Source organism: Diuraphis noxia, unplaced genomic scaffold (genome assembly GCF_037042655.1).
Source record: "Diuraphis noxia isolate RWA-SAM2 unplaced genomic scaffold, SU_Dnox_SAM2 contig0002, whole genome shotgun sequence".
NCBI lineage: Eukaryota > Metazoa > Arthropoda > Insecta > Hemiptera > Aphididae > Diuraphis > Diuraphis noxia.
In genome coordinates, this window is record NW_028301712.1 from 80,058,354 (window position 1) to 80,074,893 (window position 16,540).

The 16,540-nt window shown below is 27.5% G+C and overlaps 2 protein-coding genes across 2 annotated transcripts; both read left to right on the forward strand.

The window, feature by feature from the left end:
- Window positions 1–6,273: 6,273 nt before the first annotated feature.
- LSm3 (U6 snRNA-associated Sm-like protein LSm3) lies at window positions 6,274–7,235 on the forward strand. Its single transcript, XM_015507796.2, has 3 exons — window positions 6,274–6,472; window positions 6,562–6,672; window positions 6,924–7,235. Exons 1-3 carry the CDS (start codon window positions 6,440–6,442, stop codon window positions 7,098–7,100), a joined length of 321 nt encoding a protein of 106 aa, XP_015363282.1. The 5' UTR covers window positions 6,274–6,439; the 3' UTR covers window positions 7,101–7,235.
- A 1,154-nt stretch (window positions 7,236–8,389) lies between these two features.
- On the forward strand, window positions 8,390–16,184 carry LOC107161395 (wiskott-Aldrich syndrome protein family member 3 SCAR). Its single transcript, XM_015507789.2, has 10 exons — window positions 8,390–8,664; window positions 11,696–11,999; window positions 12,095–12,248; window positions 12,314–12,428; window positions 12,518–12,670; window positions 12,845–13,035; window positions 13,097–13,303; window positions 13,374–13,632; window positions 13,712–13,922; window positions 14,019–16,184. The coding sequence occupies exons 2-10, from the start codon at window positions 11,708–11,710 to the stop codon at window positions 14,192–14,194; spliced, it is 1,758 nt and encodes a 585-aa protein (XP_015363275.1). The 5' UTR covers window positions 8,390–8,664; window positions 11,696–11,707; the 3' UTR covers window positions 14,195–16,184.
- Window positions 16,185–16,540: the final 356 nt, after the last annotated feature.

A 16,540-nucleotide genomic window follows, 5' to 3' on the forward strand; every position in this document is an offset into this window, starting at 1 on the left:
TCCCAAAAAAATTCACTTTTATTTATATTACTTTATATAGGTATGTATACGTTTATTTGTATGATAATTTTTCTTAAAAATGTACTTAAATTGATAAAAAATGTAGAAGTATTTAGTACTTAAATACTTATAACATATAGGTAGGTAAGTACTAATGTCTAATAGTAGACTTAGTAAACAGGTGTAGGCAGTGGCGGATCCAGGATTTAATTTGGGGGGGGGGCATAGTCCAAAACGCATATCTTAATCCCTCGGCCCCCCTTTAAATCCGCCACTGGGTGTAGGTATATAATGTATTAAACTCATGGGTATTTCTATCTATTTCATAATATACCAGGCTGAAGGCTGAATTACCCGTGATCAGCTCTGCCCGATTAGCAAAGGGGTTAAGGTTTATTATCAGATTTAAAAAATAAGAAATAGTTACAGATAGGTTGAGCGTTATTTTATTTTTTTTTAATTATAATGTTATACCTAATATATCATTTTTTGAATTTAATTTAATTCGATGAAATTTGATTGATTGACGTATATTTTATTGAAATATTAAATAACTGAAAAGCATTAATATCAGTGGCGTGCGAGCTAAAAATATTCCAGAGGCAACCCCACATGTAGATGACCCACCCCACATGTATTCACATTTAAATACGTACAATCATTGATACCCACCCCTCAATATTTGAAAAATCCCAGAGGAAATTTCCAATGAAATTACTCTTCGCCACGCCACTGATTTAGATATACACATTAAAAGATGGTTTTGGTGATTCTGTTTGCTGCTTATTATATTATTATATACTAACAAATCATTGGGTTTGTCTAAACAATGAGCATCGAGTTTTGTTTCTTATCCGTCGAATTACTCTAATTTGAAGCTTTCAAATGGAGTTTCGATTCATTAACAAAAACTGAAACAGCAGCTAAAAGCCAACACTATATAGGTTATACACATACACCTATAGTTACAAACCATTCATGTATGACGGTTGTTTATACTTTATAGTTTATAATTTATATAACATGTTACATGTATCAACAAAAATTAAAAAATAACCATCATAACGATTCAAACTATTCTCTAAATCTTTCAAGTTACCTAAAAACTATCTGAAATTTCAGTAACATCGGCCAAGTAATAAAATTTATAAAACACTACCACAATTTATTAGTTATGATATTTGTCTTTAATCTTTATATTTACATTTTATTTATTTGTTTATATATATTAATAAATCATTTATGATACCTATTCAGGCATACGTGATACGTCATACTCGAATAGTCCCGACTTGGAATTCTATTACAGTATTATACTATACCTAGATAGATACTTGCTATATTAATATTCCATAAGTATAATGATACTCACTTGATAGTTGATAAATATCACATTCACGATTCACAGTTTTTGAATGTTAAAGTGTAGCGTACAGGTACCCTAGAACTTATACGTAATCCCTATAGAAATATGCATAAAATGAAACATTAAATTTGAAAAATATAGATACAAGTACAACAAATAATAAGACATTAATAACCTCCTGATATTTGTTTGTAATTAATTTTAGATTTACAAACCATACATTTATTTTTTATTTTATTAATTTTAAAAAATGGTGTTGCAACCTGCTCTAAGCTCTTTGACTATCCTCTTAATACAATTCGATCTTCGGAGTGTTGCCAGTTATATTGAGGTCCTAATGGTCCTGTAGAATTGTTATTGGACTTATATAGTTTTATAATGAGATATTAAAATTTTCCTCTGAAAATGCTCCACACTTCCCCAGATAGATCATAATATTTTATGTGGTCTTTCGAGAATTTGTTTCTGATTTTGCAATGACGTCTAATAACATGGAGTTCTTATAATTAATTTCATCCATACGGATACAATGAAAGAAAACACGTATAGCTATCGACAATTCCAAATAAACACAATCGTTAATCAAATTCGATAATTTATCAATGTTTAAAAATGTATAATAATAATAACTAATATGTACATCATACTGGGTTGCACCAAGGTGAGCGAGTCTGTAAACAAACATCATGAAGGCATGTATTTTGCTCTTTTAAACACATTTTTAGGTATCTAGATACCTATAGATACAGGAACAGAAGTACCTACTTAAAATATTTCCCAGCGCATATATCGATGTAGTGATAATTTAAAAGTATGCTGATTATGAATATAGGTGCATTATATATGGTATGGAAAGTTGTAAAAAAAGTTTAAATATACTTGATAAGTATTAAGTACAATGTACGAATTATGAAATATAGTATGATAATGTGAATAGGTAAAATACTTTAATTTTGCTTTGAATAAAATTATTTAAGTTATAATTATTTGTCTTGTCCAGAATTATAAACATTTGTCATTTGTGTTTTAATTTTTTAATATAATAAAATAGTTTAAGCACAAAAAAAACAGGTTTATCAAAATCTAAAAACATGTTTTAAATATTACTCGTGAACCAATATGGCTATATTATTTTGCTCTGTATACAGTAATCGGTGATCACTCAATTGTGTTGATTCTAACAATCATTATTCATTAAATAATAACTAAGAATTTTAATGCTCAGTAAATTACCATAATTTTTCTCTTCACTAATGTAAAATGTAAAAGATTTAAATTTTTAAATAAAGTAATTTTGTACTACTTTATCCGTGTAATGTATAGATCAATCAAAATCTATTTTTAAATACATTTGCAACGTACCGTCCTTCTCTAGGTTAGTCACATGCATTATTATCGTTATACGTCATTTCTTGTTTTTTAATATATATATACAGAGACCACCGCATTGATTAAATATATAAAAGTATATTTAATAAATTACCACTACAGTACATAAGAAAATTCATATTCTATGTTGTATGCTTGTATCTGAAAATTATGTCTGGCAGATAATCAAATTGAATATCCTGATTCCTGAATAAATTAAAAGATTTAAGAATTTTCAAATTCAAAAGCAAGGAAACAATAGTAAAAATATATACCTACTGTATTTATTTCCGAAGTGAATATTAAATTAATAACTAATAAGTTCATTTAACACCTTTTTATTATGGGCATCGCAATAGTTTAATGGACTAACCTATTATATTATAATATATTAATTGGCAAATTTGAATAAGTTTACCTTATAATATATGTAGACGCATGATTACAGAAAGTTCTCTATTGCCTACAAGACCCTTACTATACATTCCTCGTTTTTTTAATCCTTACTTTCGTTTACGTAAAGATCTAATAAGAGGTCTGGTAAGTTATGAATCTATGTATGACTATATATTCTGCAGTGGCGCAACTTTGAGTTAATGTTTGGACTTAAAAAATAGTGACGAAAAAGTGAGAACTTATTTATGATAAATTAAATAATTATTCTTTAAATTATGTTATCGATAATTGTCAAAGAGTTGAATTTTGTATTCTATAAAATACCTCAACCTTCTATAGACCTGATTTACAAAGTGTTCTATAGAATGCCTAGATATACCAAAGGTCACCAATTAATATTTTTGAAGGGTCAAATAAGGAATCTTGAAATTGTCCGTGGACCATAAAAAATGCAGACGTTAGTAAAAATCAATGAATAAAAACGATAATATATCTACCTATAATACCAGAACGTATAATATTAATGGTTTTTTAAAACTTTTTTCTCTTATTTGTGGGCTAGATAAAATGTGTCCACGGGACGTCATTTGGTGACCCCTGACCTATACTCTACACTTTTTCGATAATATACTGCACATTAAAATACTGTTTATTTTTGAATGTGCGCATCTGGTGGTCCATGAAGTTTGGTAGAAATATAAAATTAGTGAAAAATATTGGAAATATTTCAAGTTAGTAGGTATAATATATTTAAATATTAAATATAGTTTAGAAGATATATATATATTTTTTTAACTTTTATACTCAACTAGTTAGTTAGTTCGACTATGGGTTCTACACTTGTACTAGGCTACATAATATATTTCAATTGTTGATATTATTTTTTTGTACTTAGTATTAACTTTCTACCTAATTTAATTTGTGTATCGTACATTCCACATTCGTATGATATTATATTATTTATATAAGAACAAAACAATACAATCATATAGTTCAATAAGTTGATGCAGAGACGTAGAAATATACAACTTAACTGGTTATCGGTTGAAATCGGAACGCAGAAAAACGTCAATAAATATTATCTTATTTGCGTCCTCAATCAGTCAGTAATGTATTTTTGAATTCTACTCGAAGGAATGTATTAAAGTTTTACATATTCATATAAATGTATATTATATATATGGAGTATGCTGTTAACCACTAATCACTATAATAATCAAGGTTAGCACTCCAAATATTTTTGATGTATATCAAAGGCACTTATTCAGGCAGCACCGAATTGACTTTAGGTAACGGACCACTGAGTTTTAATATTTTAACCGGCCATAAAAGGCCAATTTTCAAATGAACATTTCTAAATTCATCTAGATTCTACGCAAATAGGACCGAGGTAAACACATAAATGTATTCAAATTTGTATTATGAAATAATTGCCCAAACACTTACGATCGGCCTTTTTTTGTTTGAGTTTAAAGATTTAAAGAGTTAATTTTTCACAGTATACTGCAGATATATATATATTATATATATGTGTTATGTATAGTACTATAGTACGTTTCATTGCATATTTTAAAGTAGGTTTAAATATAAATATGTCAATATTATTTTAATTTCTCATCCTTGCGTCAATCAATTTGCAATACTAAACGGATTACAATTTTTCTAATAAATAATTAAATTAAGTATAATATAGATTATAGATAATCAATAATCATTATGATGATACTTCCTAGTTCAGATAAATCTAAAATTTAATTCAAGAAATATATTATTTTTTTTTTTTTTTTTTGACTTTGGAGTTTGGATATATCTAGGCCTGCTAAAAAGCAGTTCCTAGCTAAAGGGTTCCAACTCTAAAAAACCTACTTATGCCGTTCCCGTTATATTTAAATGTATATTTAAAATCACCCACCAAGTAAATAAACTTACAGTCCCTAAATCAACGTTTTCAATGTTATACGTAATTAATTCATGCTCATGATTTTTTTTTTTTTATCAAAATTGATGTAATTTGGTGGTTGGTACTATTTGACTATAGTCATATTTGTTACTATAGTTTAATTTCAGTTAGTTATAGTTAATAGCTCCACAAATGAATACAATTTTCTTTTACTTATTATTAATACTATTGTACTTATTGACTTTAATCAGGAATTCAAGTGGTTTAGTGGTACAAAATAGTAAAGGGTAGATATTAAGATAATATATGATATTCAAATTTTATTTTGAGCGTTCCGTACAATGTTGTTTCAACACTCAACGTCTCGTATTAGAAATCAGAAACAATTCAGATTTGCTACTCGCATGCATGTCATCATGTTTGCACTTACGCGGCAGAACATGGACGAGGAACAACAAAACGTCGGCGAGCGAGAGCGTTCTAATTAAGAGTTAAGACTGTTTATTGTGCAGTTGTGCACAAGTCGGTAATCGCGCAAGTGCGTCGATACCGATGATTATAAACCATTACATAATGATATAATAACTTAATTAATATTATAATGAATTACGTAACATACACGACACATGTGTAGTCTCCGTCTTACTAATTTAAAACAAGGTCTCCGCGAGAATTAGTGAATCTTTGGAAGAATTAGCGCCTTTCAAGTGCTGTCAATTGTATAGCAACTACTTCATGATATGGAAGTTTTCATCTCTACCACATATTCCCTACATTCATCGATTTTTTTTGTTTTTACACAGGTACGGTTGTAATATCTATATATTTCTTATTTTATCTAAAGCTTATTTAATAATTTTATTATTACAGATAAAATCAAAAATATTTTTAAAAAAAACTAAGACCTATAAGCTTTAACTCTTAAGTTCATCTCCGTTTCTGAATGAAAAGTGAAAACTATAAAGATACAGCGGTGCAATTTGAGTTTTTTTAAACAATCCAAATCCAATTGTTTGCAATTTCGATCACAGTAACGTAAAAATGTAAAATCCATGCCCCATGGTGGGCGGCAGTTAAACCGTTCGGATTTAACGTCGACAGCGAAAATACTGCAGTGTGACTACTGTGACTGTTGGCTGAGCCCTTATTTAAATACTGTTAAAATAACATACAGCGCACTCTAGTACTTATTTATTAAGCTACAACAAAATCATTGAGGTTATGTTGTTTTCTGTAAATTTATCATTTATGTTCAGTTTTTAATAACAATCGTCAATCACCAGTAAAATTAAAAACTATTTGTAAATTGTAAGTCATTCATTTGTTTGTTTCTTATTTACTGTTACTTATAATTTAAGACTGAGCTAACGTCTGATAATTTAAGAAGTAATTTTGAGAAAGTTTTATTTATGGTAACTAAAATGCCAGAAGGAGAATCAGAGGTAAAATAATGTTAACTGGTCAATAATTTCTATTTACATTTTTTTTAATAAGCAGTAAACACTTAATTTAATGATTTTACTTATTTCAGCCAGTTTCACTTGTGACAATCAAAGAGCCAGTTGATTTAATTCGCCTTAGTGTTGATGAACGAATCTATGTTAAGATGCGCCACGACCGAGAATTACGTGGTCGACTTCATGTAAATATTATTAATATTGTAGATTTTATTGTGAAAAAGATCAAGTAACCATAGCCTAAAATATAACTTTAAATAATTCAGTTATCATCATATAGACCGAGAAAATCTATAATAATGATTCAATTTTACCAACACTTGTATACAATTTTTGGCTTGGTGTTTATCTTTAATTTATCCCAGTTAACTATCAATTAAATATTAATTATTCAATATATATATTTTTGAATAAAATAAATATGTTAATTTTTTAGGCTTTTGATCAACATTTAAACATGGTATTAGGAGAAGCTGAAGAAACTATTACTACAATTGAAGTAGATGAAGAAACATTTGAAGAAGTATATAAAACTACTAAACGTACTATACCTATGTTGTTTGTTAGAGGGGATGGGGTTATACTTGTGTCTCCTCCTTCTACTACATCATAATGTATTTTTATTTATCATTGATATAATATACAACAGCCAACTTGTATATGTAACTATTTTGTCAAATTGTGTTTAAAATAAATATTTAATAGATTAAGTTCTAATAATTAAAAATATATATATAAAATTATATTATTTATGTTTATTTTTTAAATTTAAAGTAGTCCCCATTCATGAATTTGTAATGTATGTTAACTTATGAAGAGTTTTTTTTACTAATTAATAATATGAATGTTATGTTAGTGTACTTAATTATTATTACAAACAAAACTAAATAGTACTCGGAATTCAAATTATATTTTTATTCAAAAATGTATATTAAAAAGAGCTATGATTTTCAAATTGAATCGCTTAAACTCAACAAGTGTCCTATATATATTTAAGAAAATTACCATCTACCACTTTCAGACCAGTCGTATTTGAATGTGTAGTAGGATTCTTATTACTGAACTGATACTTTATCGGTATATGTGCTATTATACTCAATAGTGCATTAACTTGAAATAAAATGAATCAATTTTTTCATTATTTGATCATACAAATTATGTCTATCATAGAAGAAAATTATAAATATGTAAATTACATACGTATTATAAATTCATTATATCATAGGAGTATAGAACTATTTCTTTATTTAATTAAGTTTGAAAATTAAATAACGAATGAATAAACAGTTAATGGGTTGTTAGTAAACATGTTTATAGTTAAATGTGGACAATGTGGTAATACATTTTAATAGATTCCATTTAATTACATCTTATATACTTATATTTCCTGTATTAATATCACGAGATAACACATATTTTCATATTAAAATGATATCAAATTATACTATTTACTATTATAATATTTGTAAATTAGATATATCGATATAGACTTTGGCGGTACACACGCGCGCTTGATAGTTGATACAGACTTTCAGAGTATAGACTTTAAGCAATATACTTTAATTGTTTTATTTAAATTTTAACTGCTATAAGTGATAAATAATATCGAAATACTAATAATACTGTAAAGACCTATTCCAGTCTTTTGCCTTCATGAAACGGTGCTTAATGCTTATAACTATTGGACATTGGTCAATAGCACGAATTTAAATGTATTAAAAATAAACACTCGTATCATCATAATATGTATAAAAATGTTGTAGGTGTCGAGATCCTTGATTATATATTATATTATCCAAATATGTTCGTGCGCATTTTTTCCTCCATGGACCGCGAGTAGGGCGACGATATAATATAATATTTTATACCGTACGCCATTTGTTGGTACTACGATCCCGTCGCTCGCGTACTACACCAGCGCGACTGATAATCGATGGTATCGACTATCGAACGTTTTCTCCGCCTCGACACGCCAGTCCTTGAGCCACCGTGTTGTTTATCTATCGCGCGCCACGAATTTCGCCGCCTGTTTCGTTTTCGTTCGTACCGTCCCATCGACGTCTGATGCGTCCGACCTGTCGACATGGCGATGTTCCCACGGTGACGGACGTCAGTACACCGATCAATTGGCGTCACCCGAATCGGATCGGCCGGATCGCTGCTAAATGATCGCCGAGGTGAGTGGACGAACCACTGACAACAAGTCGCATTGAGCAATTGCGTTGTTGGTGTTAATATTCTATTATAATTTTTGTTCCTCATAACTTACCGTATTTTCGTTGGTAAGGAAGTATGATATAGGCAGGATATAAAATTTGATATTGATAAACATTAATAGGTTGGTATGTTTGTATAGGTATGTAGTAAATTATGTATTGTCCATAGAATCTGATCGATGATAGCTGTGTTACTGTCTTAAGTATACAGCATCATAATTATATGCTGTCCGAATATGGATTTTAACATGTCATGTACATGGACCAGACATTATGTACCGAGCTGTTGTGTATGTAGGTGTCCGATTTAATTTGTTTGTCATCTGTCTTTATTCTACATTGTCGAGGTGCTAACTAGGTAGTTGACCTACCTATTTTGTTAGAATTTTTTCACTGGATGTTTATATATTTTATCAATGCTATGGTCACCATAATCTGATGTCATCAGCTGTAAAATTGATGTTTTCAGCAATTTGTTAGGAGTTTCTCAGTAACCTATAACATAAGCTGTCATTTAGAGGTCTATGTAGCACAACTTTTGTAATTACTAATTATATCACGGGAAACGCCCGTTATAAACATTTCTGATTGACAGCAATTTCAGTTTTATTGGTTATAATTAATCTACGATTTAATTTCTTTACAGACATCTTATTTATTTGTATTATTTGACAATAACTCAGAAATGTTGGGTATAGATGTATGATCTTATTTTATTTTTTAACATAACATAGATACTTAGATATCTACTGTGTGTCATGCTTATCAGTAAAAATATGTAACTGATATGCATTATGACTAAATAATACTAAATAGAATAAATTTATCTGAGTTTTACTTTTTATCAACAATATGTTTCTCATAGTAATTATTCTATTGTATCTAATGGACAGTAGTTATTATATGAACAATTAGGTTTGAGTTATTTGGAAAATTAAACAGTTTTTTTATAGTTAAGTAGAGAATAACATGGGTAATACCTATTACCTCCACACCTTATTTTGATTCAATATTGTTAAGGAATATCAGTTATTAATCATCAGTTTTTAAAGTAAATTAATATGGGTGAATATTTTTAGGCTTATCGTTTGTATAGGTTGCAATGTTACATTATTAAATAAGGTCATTTCTTAGTAGCCCCATCTTCTTCTCAGTAGCAGCTCCATGTTGTAAAGTTTTGATAAGTAACTGTATTTTTTTGCTTAATTGCTACTTTAGCTATCTATTATGAACTAAAATTATTAATTATTATAGTTCATAATAAATAATTGTTAATATAAATCAAGCTTTTTAATGCATAGCCTCTGTTTAATATAAGTATTATGAATATAAAAGTTACTTAAATTATGGCGACCTAGGGCACCTACCTATAATATATACTTTTTATTTAATTGATTATTAATATTTTTAAATTTTATAAGATTAATTTGAATTGTAGTCAATAACTTTCTTATCAGTATCATTGCCCCCCCCCCCCAACCACATCAAGCTAATATATAATAAGATACCTATGTTTTTTGTATTTATTGTTGTTCTGTGTTTCTGTATTATGTATAATTAATTATTTTCAAATTTTAAGATATTTTTATTAGGTACTGTAATAATGTAATGAGATAATAATATTAAATATGTTTATAATACTGATATGTATTTAAAAAAATAACTATACATTAAATCAAATCTAATTATAATTTTTTTTATAATAATCAATGTGTACTGTAGTACCAATCACATTGCAAGGTAGATTTGTTGAACAAATATAAATTTATAGGTATTTTATGTACGCATTAATGGCAAAAAAATATTAAAATTAAGACCATGAATACTACCTCTATTTATTTTCTCATTTTTTTTTTTTAGATTAATAGATTTGGCTAAAATTATTAGTATAAAAATTGCCAAAACTAGAGATATGATTAAAAAAATACTCATTTATAAAATTCAACTTTCTTAAATTGATATATTATTATATGTGCATAGATTTAACTCATATATACTCATATATCTTTATTGTGAAAGTCGTATATTATGTGGAAATTATAAATAATATATTTTTACCATGTACAGATAAGTGTTATACAGTTTTTTTTTTTTGTAGGCTAGAAGGAGCACTAATAGTGCTAAAATAAAGCAGCAGAGAAATATGTTCAGAGAATTTTTCTCTCATAATCTTATAGAAATATTCATGATAATGTATATGTATTCAAATAAATTATTTATAAAAACAAATAAACTATTATATGGAAAACTAAATTCTAATATAATTTATTAATTATTAATATCAAAAAAAAACAATTACATTTATCCATCTTCACTATGAATATAATAATAATTAATAAGGTAGGAAATGCTAAATAGAATATAGAATATTGTATTATATGTATTTTAAAATGTAATTTATGTGAATTTAAACATAATAAATGTATTTCAACATGCCCCCTATTCTATGTGTATCAATGTAACAAATTAATGTTTAAATTGACCCTCATCTCTAGTTGGGCGATGTCATAATAACAAGCAATGATATAGTACTTATCTAATTGTAATTGATTAAAACATGGGGAGCATGAAATATAAATTTTTGGCAAGAAGACAGCAGAAGTATAACCCAACAAAATAAAATATATCCATAATACTTACTTTATATTTAAATCAGTTTTTAAATATTTATTTTACAGTTAATAAATTGAAACTTTTAGACATTACATTTTGGGTAACTTATTAGTTAAATTGAGTGAAACCATAATTATTTGTTCATATAATATGTAGGTACTAATTGCTTAGACATTTATTTGTAATTTGCAATACAATTATACAATTTATACATGTAGGTAGGTATTCATATTCATTATTACATAAATAGATAATGTGTTTTAAAAATTTTCTACAAGCTCCTTGTAACATATCAAACTTTTGATTAAAACCTTTTTTTTTATATTTGTATTAAAAAAATAGTAAAAATGTTTGTAATTTTATTGTCTTTATTTTTCAGCATACATAAACTATGCCATTGCCAAAGCGTGTCGTAGAACCCGTGCATGTTGCACGTAACACAGTCTCACAAGCAGGAAGTTATGGTGCTTCAAGTTCAATATCTAATGAATTAGAAGCTGTCACTAATGGCACCCTTGCTAATACAGTTCGTCAGTTATCTAGTCTATCCAAACAAGCAGAAGATATGTTTGGCGAACTTGTACGTGAGGCCCATTCACTTACTGTACGAGTTAACTCATTACAAATTAGGTTAGACAGATTATCTGTCAACTCAAAACAATTAGATAGTACTGGCGAAGAAGGTAATTTACATATACTTTATTTAATTTAAATTTATTATTGCATTTCATGTACCATATAATATTATTCATTTAAATAATAAATATTGTTGTTTTAGTATCTTTACAAGACATTCATATGAGAAAAGCTTTTAAAAGTGCTATTGTATTCGATCAACAAGTTCTTTCAAGAGATACAATGCCTGCCCCAATGCTTGAAATGTATTCTCAATGTGATAAGCCACCTCCCCTATATAAACTTAATCCTTACCGGTAATTAAAAAAAATATTTGAAAAATATTAAACAAAAAAAGTAAAATTTTGTTTATTTTGTATAGTGAGGATGGTAAGGATGGTATGAAGTTCTATACAGATCCAGATTACTTTTTCAATCTTTGGAGGTTAGAAATGCTAAAAGATACAGAAAAAATGATGCATGATCGTGGAAAAAAAGTATTTTATTAAATTTGGGCTATTCTTACTTATGTATTACATTATAAACTTAGTTAATCAATTTTGATTTTTCTAATTCATTAAATCAGCCTCATAGACCTAAAGCAGAAGGAAGCGGTGGTCGTCATAAAAAAAGAGTTCGACAACCATATAGTACAAGAGAAAGGCAAAGACAACTTGCTACACAGCATGGAGAATATATTATGCCTCAAGATAATTCTCATTATAGAGCACCACATCAGGTATAAATTGTATAGTTTTAAACAATTTAAACAATTTATATTTTATTTTAAATATCCGATGTCCATATTTAAAAATGTACTCTGGGTACACTTATTATCATCTATTAAAACTTAACATACTTTAATTAAAATCCTATGTAACTTATAATTTTTAATTGCATGTATTTTGCTTAGCCTTATGAATATATGGAAGAAAGTACAATGATGTTGGGTTTATCAATGAATGATCAACATCGACCATCACGACCAAATAGTATAGAGTTACGTCGATCCTATGGTCCAGAGCAACTTCATAATCATCATACTGGAAATAACATGGTAGATGGGCGTATTTATAGTCCTCCCCCTATGAATATAATTGACAGGTAAATTAACAAATGTTTAAAATACTCTATAAAAAGTTTTCATTGAATTTTTTTGTCTTAGCAATAACTATGCTGCACCACTCAGTAGCAATAATATGATGTATGATGAATCTAACGTATACAATCATCAAACGCAACAAAATAATTACCAGTACACAGGCAGTATGGGTGAAATTATTAGTCCATTAGGTACACCTAGTCGGGGAGGTAGGATCAGACCAACTCAACCACCCCCTGCTCCTCCAAGCAATAATAATTCAAATAACAGGTAAGTTAGATACAGTATTTATTGATTATAATTTATACTAATATTAAAGTAACTTTATTTTTCTATCTAGTACACCAACTGTATCATCGGCTAGCACTCCAACTCGAGGTCGTAGTTTGAGTTCCAATCGTGAAACATTACCTCCACCTCCACCTCCTCCAATTGAGAACAATTTACCTTTTACTGAACCTTTACCGCCACCTCCACCACCTGTATCTATTAGTCCTCCATTACCATCAGCAAACATTCCACCTCCTCCGCCATTACCTCCAATGCCTGATCTACCAGCATCATTAGCCAATGGAGATGTAAAATCACCACCAAAACAAGTAAGTACTTAAACATTATTTATTAGTTATATTTGAGATTAGCTAATTATTATATTTAATATTTTTATCATTAATGTAGAAGTCTCCATCTAATTTTATAATTCAGTCAAAACCATTGGTGCTTCCTGCCGACTGTAATAATATGAGACCACTAAATGGTATCATTAATGATTTAAAAACAACAGTAACCAATATCAGTAGCGGCACAATGACTTTGAAAAAAACGCCTGGACCAGGACATGTTGCTCATTATGATCCACGTAGTGATTTGCTAAAGGCTATTAGAGATGGTAAGATATTAATTTTGATTTATATAAATATTGTGCAATATCAATTAATGGTTGAAACAGTTTATTAATTAAAAAATATATATTATTTGTGTTAAGGTGTTGAGCTGAGAAAAGTAGAAAAAATAAAACAAAAAGAAGGAGAACGTAGCAATGCGTTACATGATGTTGCTTCGATATTAGCACGTCGTGTAGCTGTTGAAATTTCTGATTCTGATTCTGCATCTGGCAGTGAATATGACAGTGACGGTTGGGCTGAAGAGACTTGTGCTTAATGAATAGTTTAAAATAATACTAATCAGTAATTTTTACTAACATTCCTTGTCATTATCTACCAATATTTTGTAAGTTTCATTAGCTCATTTTTATTTATTTTTTGAGTGTGCTTTTGAGATAAATTAAAATATTTTGTTTGGTTGCATCCAACAATTCAATTTAATTGGCAAAGTATTTCAATAATGAGCTATAGTGTTTATGAAACCGAATAGTTGACCAAATAAATTATTTTTTTAGCAGTTTAATCTATTTTCTAATCTTTCTATCAATGTAATTACATATACACACATATATCTATATTAAATGATTATTGAATATTATACTTTTTGGAGTGTTTTTTATAGAAATATTTCATTGTATAATGTAAATAATATATATGATAAAATAAAACATAGTCACAAAATTATCAATATCAGTTTAAAAGATAATGCATTTGTATAATATATTAATAAACTTTCAACTTGTATTCCTATATTTTTCAAACAATGTACACATTTTAGTGCCAAATAATACCAATAGAGTATATTTATTTATTTATATTTCATTAGATAAAATGAGAAATAATGATTTTAAATAATTGTGATGTGTAATAATATTTAATTATTAATAATAATAATATAATCACTGTATTATATTAAGAGATTATAAATGCACTATTTGATAAAATATTGTTATAAACAACTAAATTAATATTCTTGATGTCTTGCATTATGTTCGATTTGCGAATCAATTTTCCAAATTTTAACATTTATAAAATATATCAATAATCCAACTGCTTGATAGATAACTTAGTGTGTTAAATGTAATACACTGTAATGTTGATCAAAAATAATGTTTTATAATCATACAACCAATTCTGTGTGCAGTAATAAAAAATTAATATTCATCTTCTAATGCTCTAAAATGTCCATACATTATTATTAATTTACCTGATCTGCTTTTATATATCGCTTTTTAGATTACAATAAAACAATTATATTTAGTCATTGGTTACTAAGAAATAAAGAAATAATGCTCAATTTTGCTCAATTAGTTTTTCAAATCAACTTAAGATTTTAATAGTTTTCTGTTTGTAAATAGAACTCAGTATACTGTCTAATGCACAAATTATATAATCTATTTCAATAAAGTTATATCTAACAGATAATAAACGATAAATAATTCAATAATGGTGTCAAATTACCTATTAAATCTATCAAAGTTCCTTTTTCTAATATATTACACATCAATATTCATTTAATGTTTAATTTCCATAAATGTAACAAGAATAAAATTTATTGCACATGTAGCTGAAAACTAATTTTTAAATTAGCTTTTTAATGATTAGTTAACAATTAATAATATTATGTCAACTATCTGTAGAGTAAGCCTATCGAGTTCGATCAATGTTTCAATTTTTAACCAGTTATCAAACCAAGAATAATATTATTACTTAACACTGTTTATACAATTCATATGGACTTTTGATGTTAGTTATTCAACAATAAGCTCGTGCGTTCCAAGTGCTTATTATTACATCAATATGTTTAAGTTAAATTAGGCAGTAGGCATAACATAATATTTTATAGTAATGTAAAATATTGTTTATTTTATTTATTCCTCTTATTTATTTATATTTTTTTAACGAGTTTAAATGTTTAAACGTAATTTGTGTTTGTGTATGTATGTATCTATGTGTGTGTGTATAAATATACACACAAAGATGTTTCAGAACAATATATATCTGTACATTATGTGACCCAAAGCTTACTGCTGAATACATTTATGATGTGTTTAATATTAATGTAAATTTTTTGAATATATATATATATATATATATATATAATATACAAGTAGACGGTAAACAATTGTAATGTTTTAAACATATATTTTGTTAACATAATATATTAATTTAATATGTTTTATCCATAATATTATTTTAACATGTGCATTATACGTTATTATTTATTTGTAATCCAAATAAAATCAATGTTTTTATCGATGATTAAATTGTTTTGTTATTCGCTAATTCTGCATCGATAAACACCTGCAACTATAGGTGTGTCCGGCAATTGATTAGAGGCCATGGTAATTTTGATGATATTAGTTTATTCTATTATTTTTATAATAATAATTAAACCTAGTTTTAGATTCTGAACGAAGTGATGAATGTATTGATTTTACAATGATGTGTGTTTTTTTTTTTGTGTCTGTGTACAGCATCACTAGTCGAAATAATGCTTCGATTTCAAACTTTGGGGGTGGTTTCCGATGTAAAAGTGAAGATCCTTGGTGCATTATAGAGGTTAAAAGTAAACATTTTTCAAAAAAATCGATTTTTTTATATGGTTGTAATTCAAAAACTA

Bases quoted from the DNA above. Each gene is read 5' to 3' on its own strand.
- LSm3 (XM_015507796.2), top strand. From the start codon at position 6,440: ATGGTAACTAAAATGCCAGAAGGAGAATCAGAG. The intron at 6,473-6,561 runs GTAAAATAATGT...TACTTATTTCAG, and splicing joins TGCCAGAAGGAGAATCAGAG to CCAGTTTCACTTGTGACAAT. The intron at 6,673-6,923 runs GTAAATATTATT...TTAATTTTTTAG, and splicing joins AATTACGTGGTCGACTTCAT to GCTTTTGATCAACATTTAAA.
- LOC107161395 (XM_015507789.2), top strand. From the start codon at position 11,708: ATGCCATTGCCAAAGCGTGTCGTAGAACCCGTGCATGTTGCACGTAAC. The intron at 12,249-12,313 runs GTAATTAAAAAA...TATTTTGTATAG, and splicing joins TATAAACTTAATCCTTACCG to TGAGGATGGTAAGGATGGTA. The intron at 13,633-13,711 runs GTAAGTACTTAA...TCATTAATGTAG, and splicing joins TAAAATCACCACCAAAACAA to AAGTCTCCATCTAATTTTAT.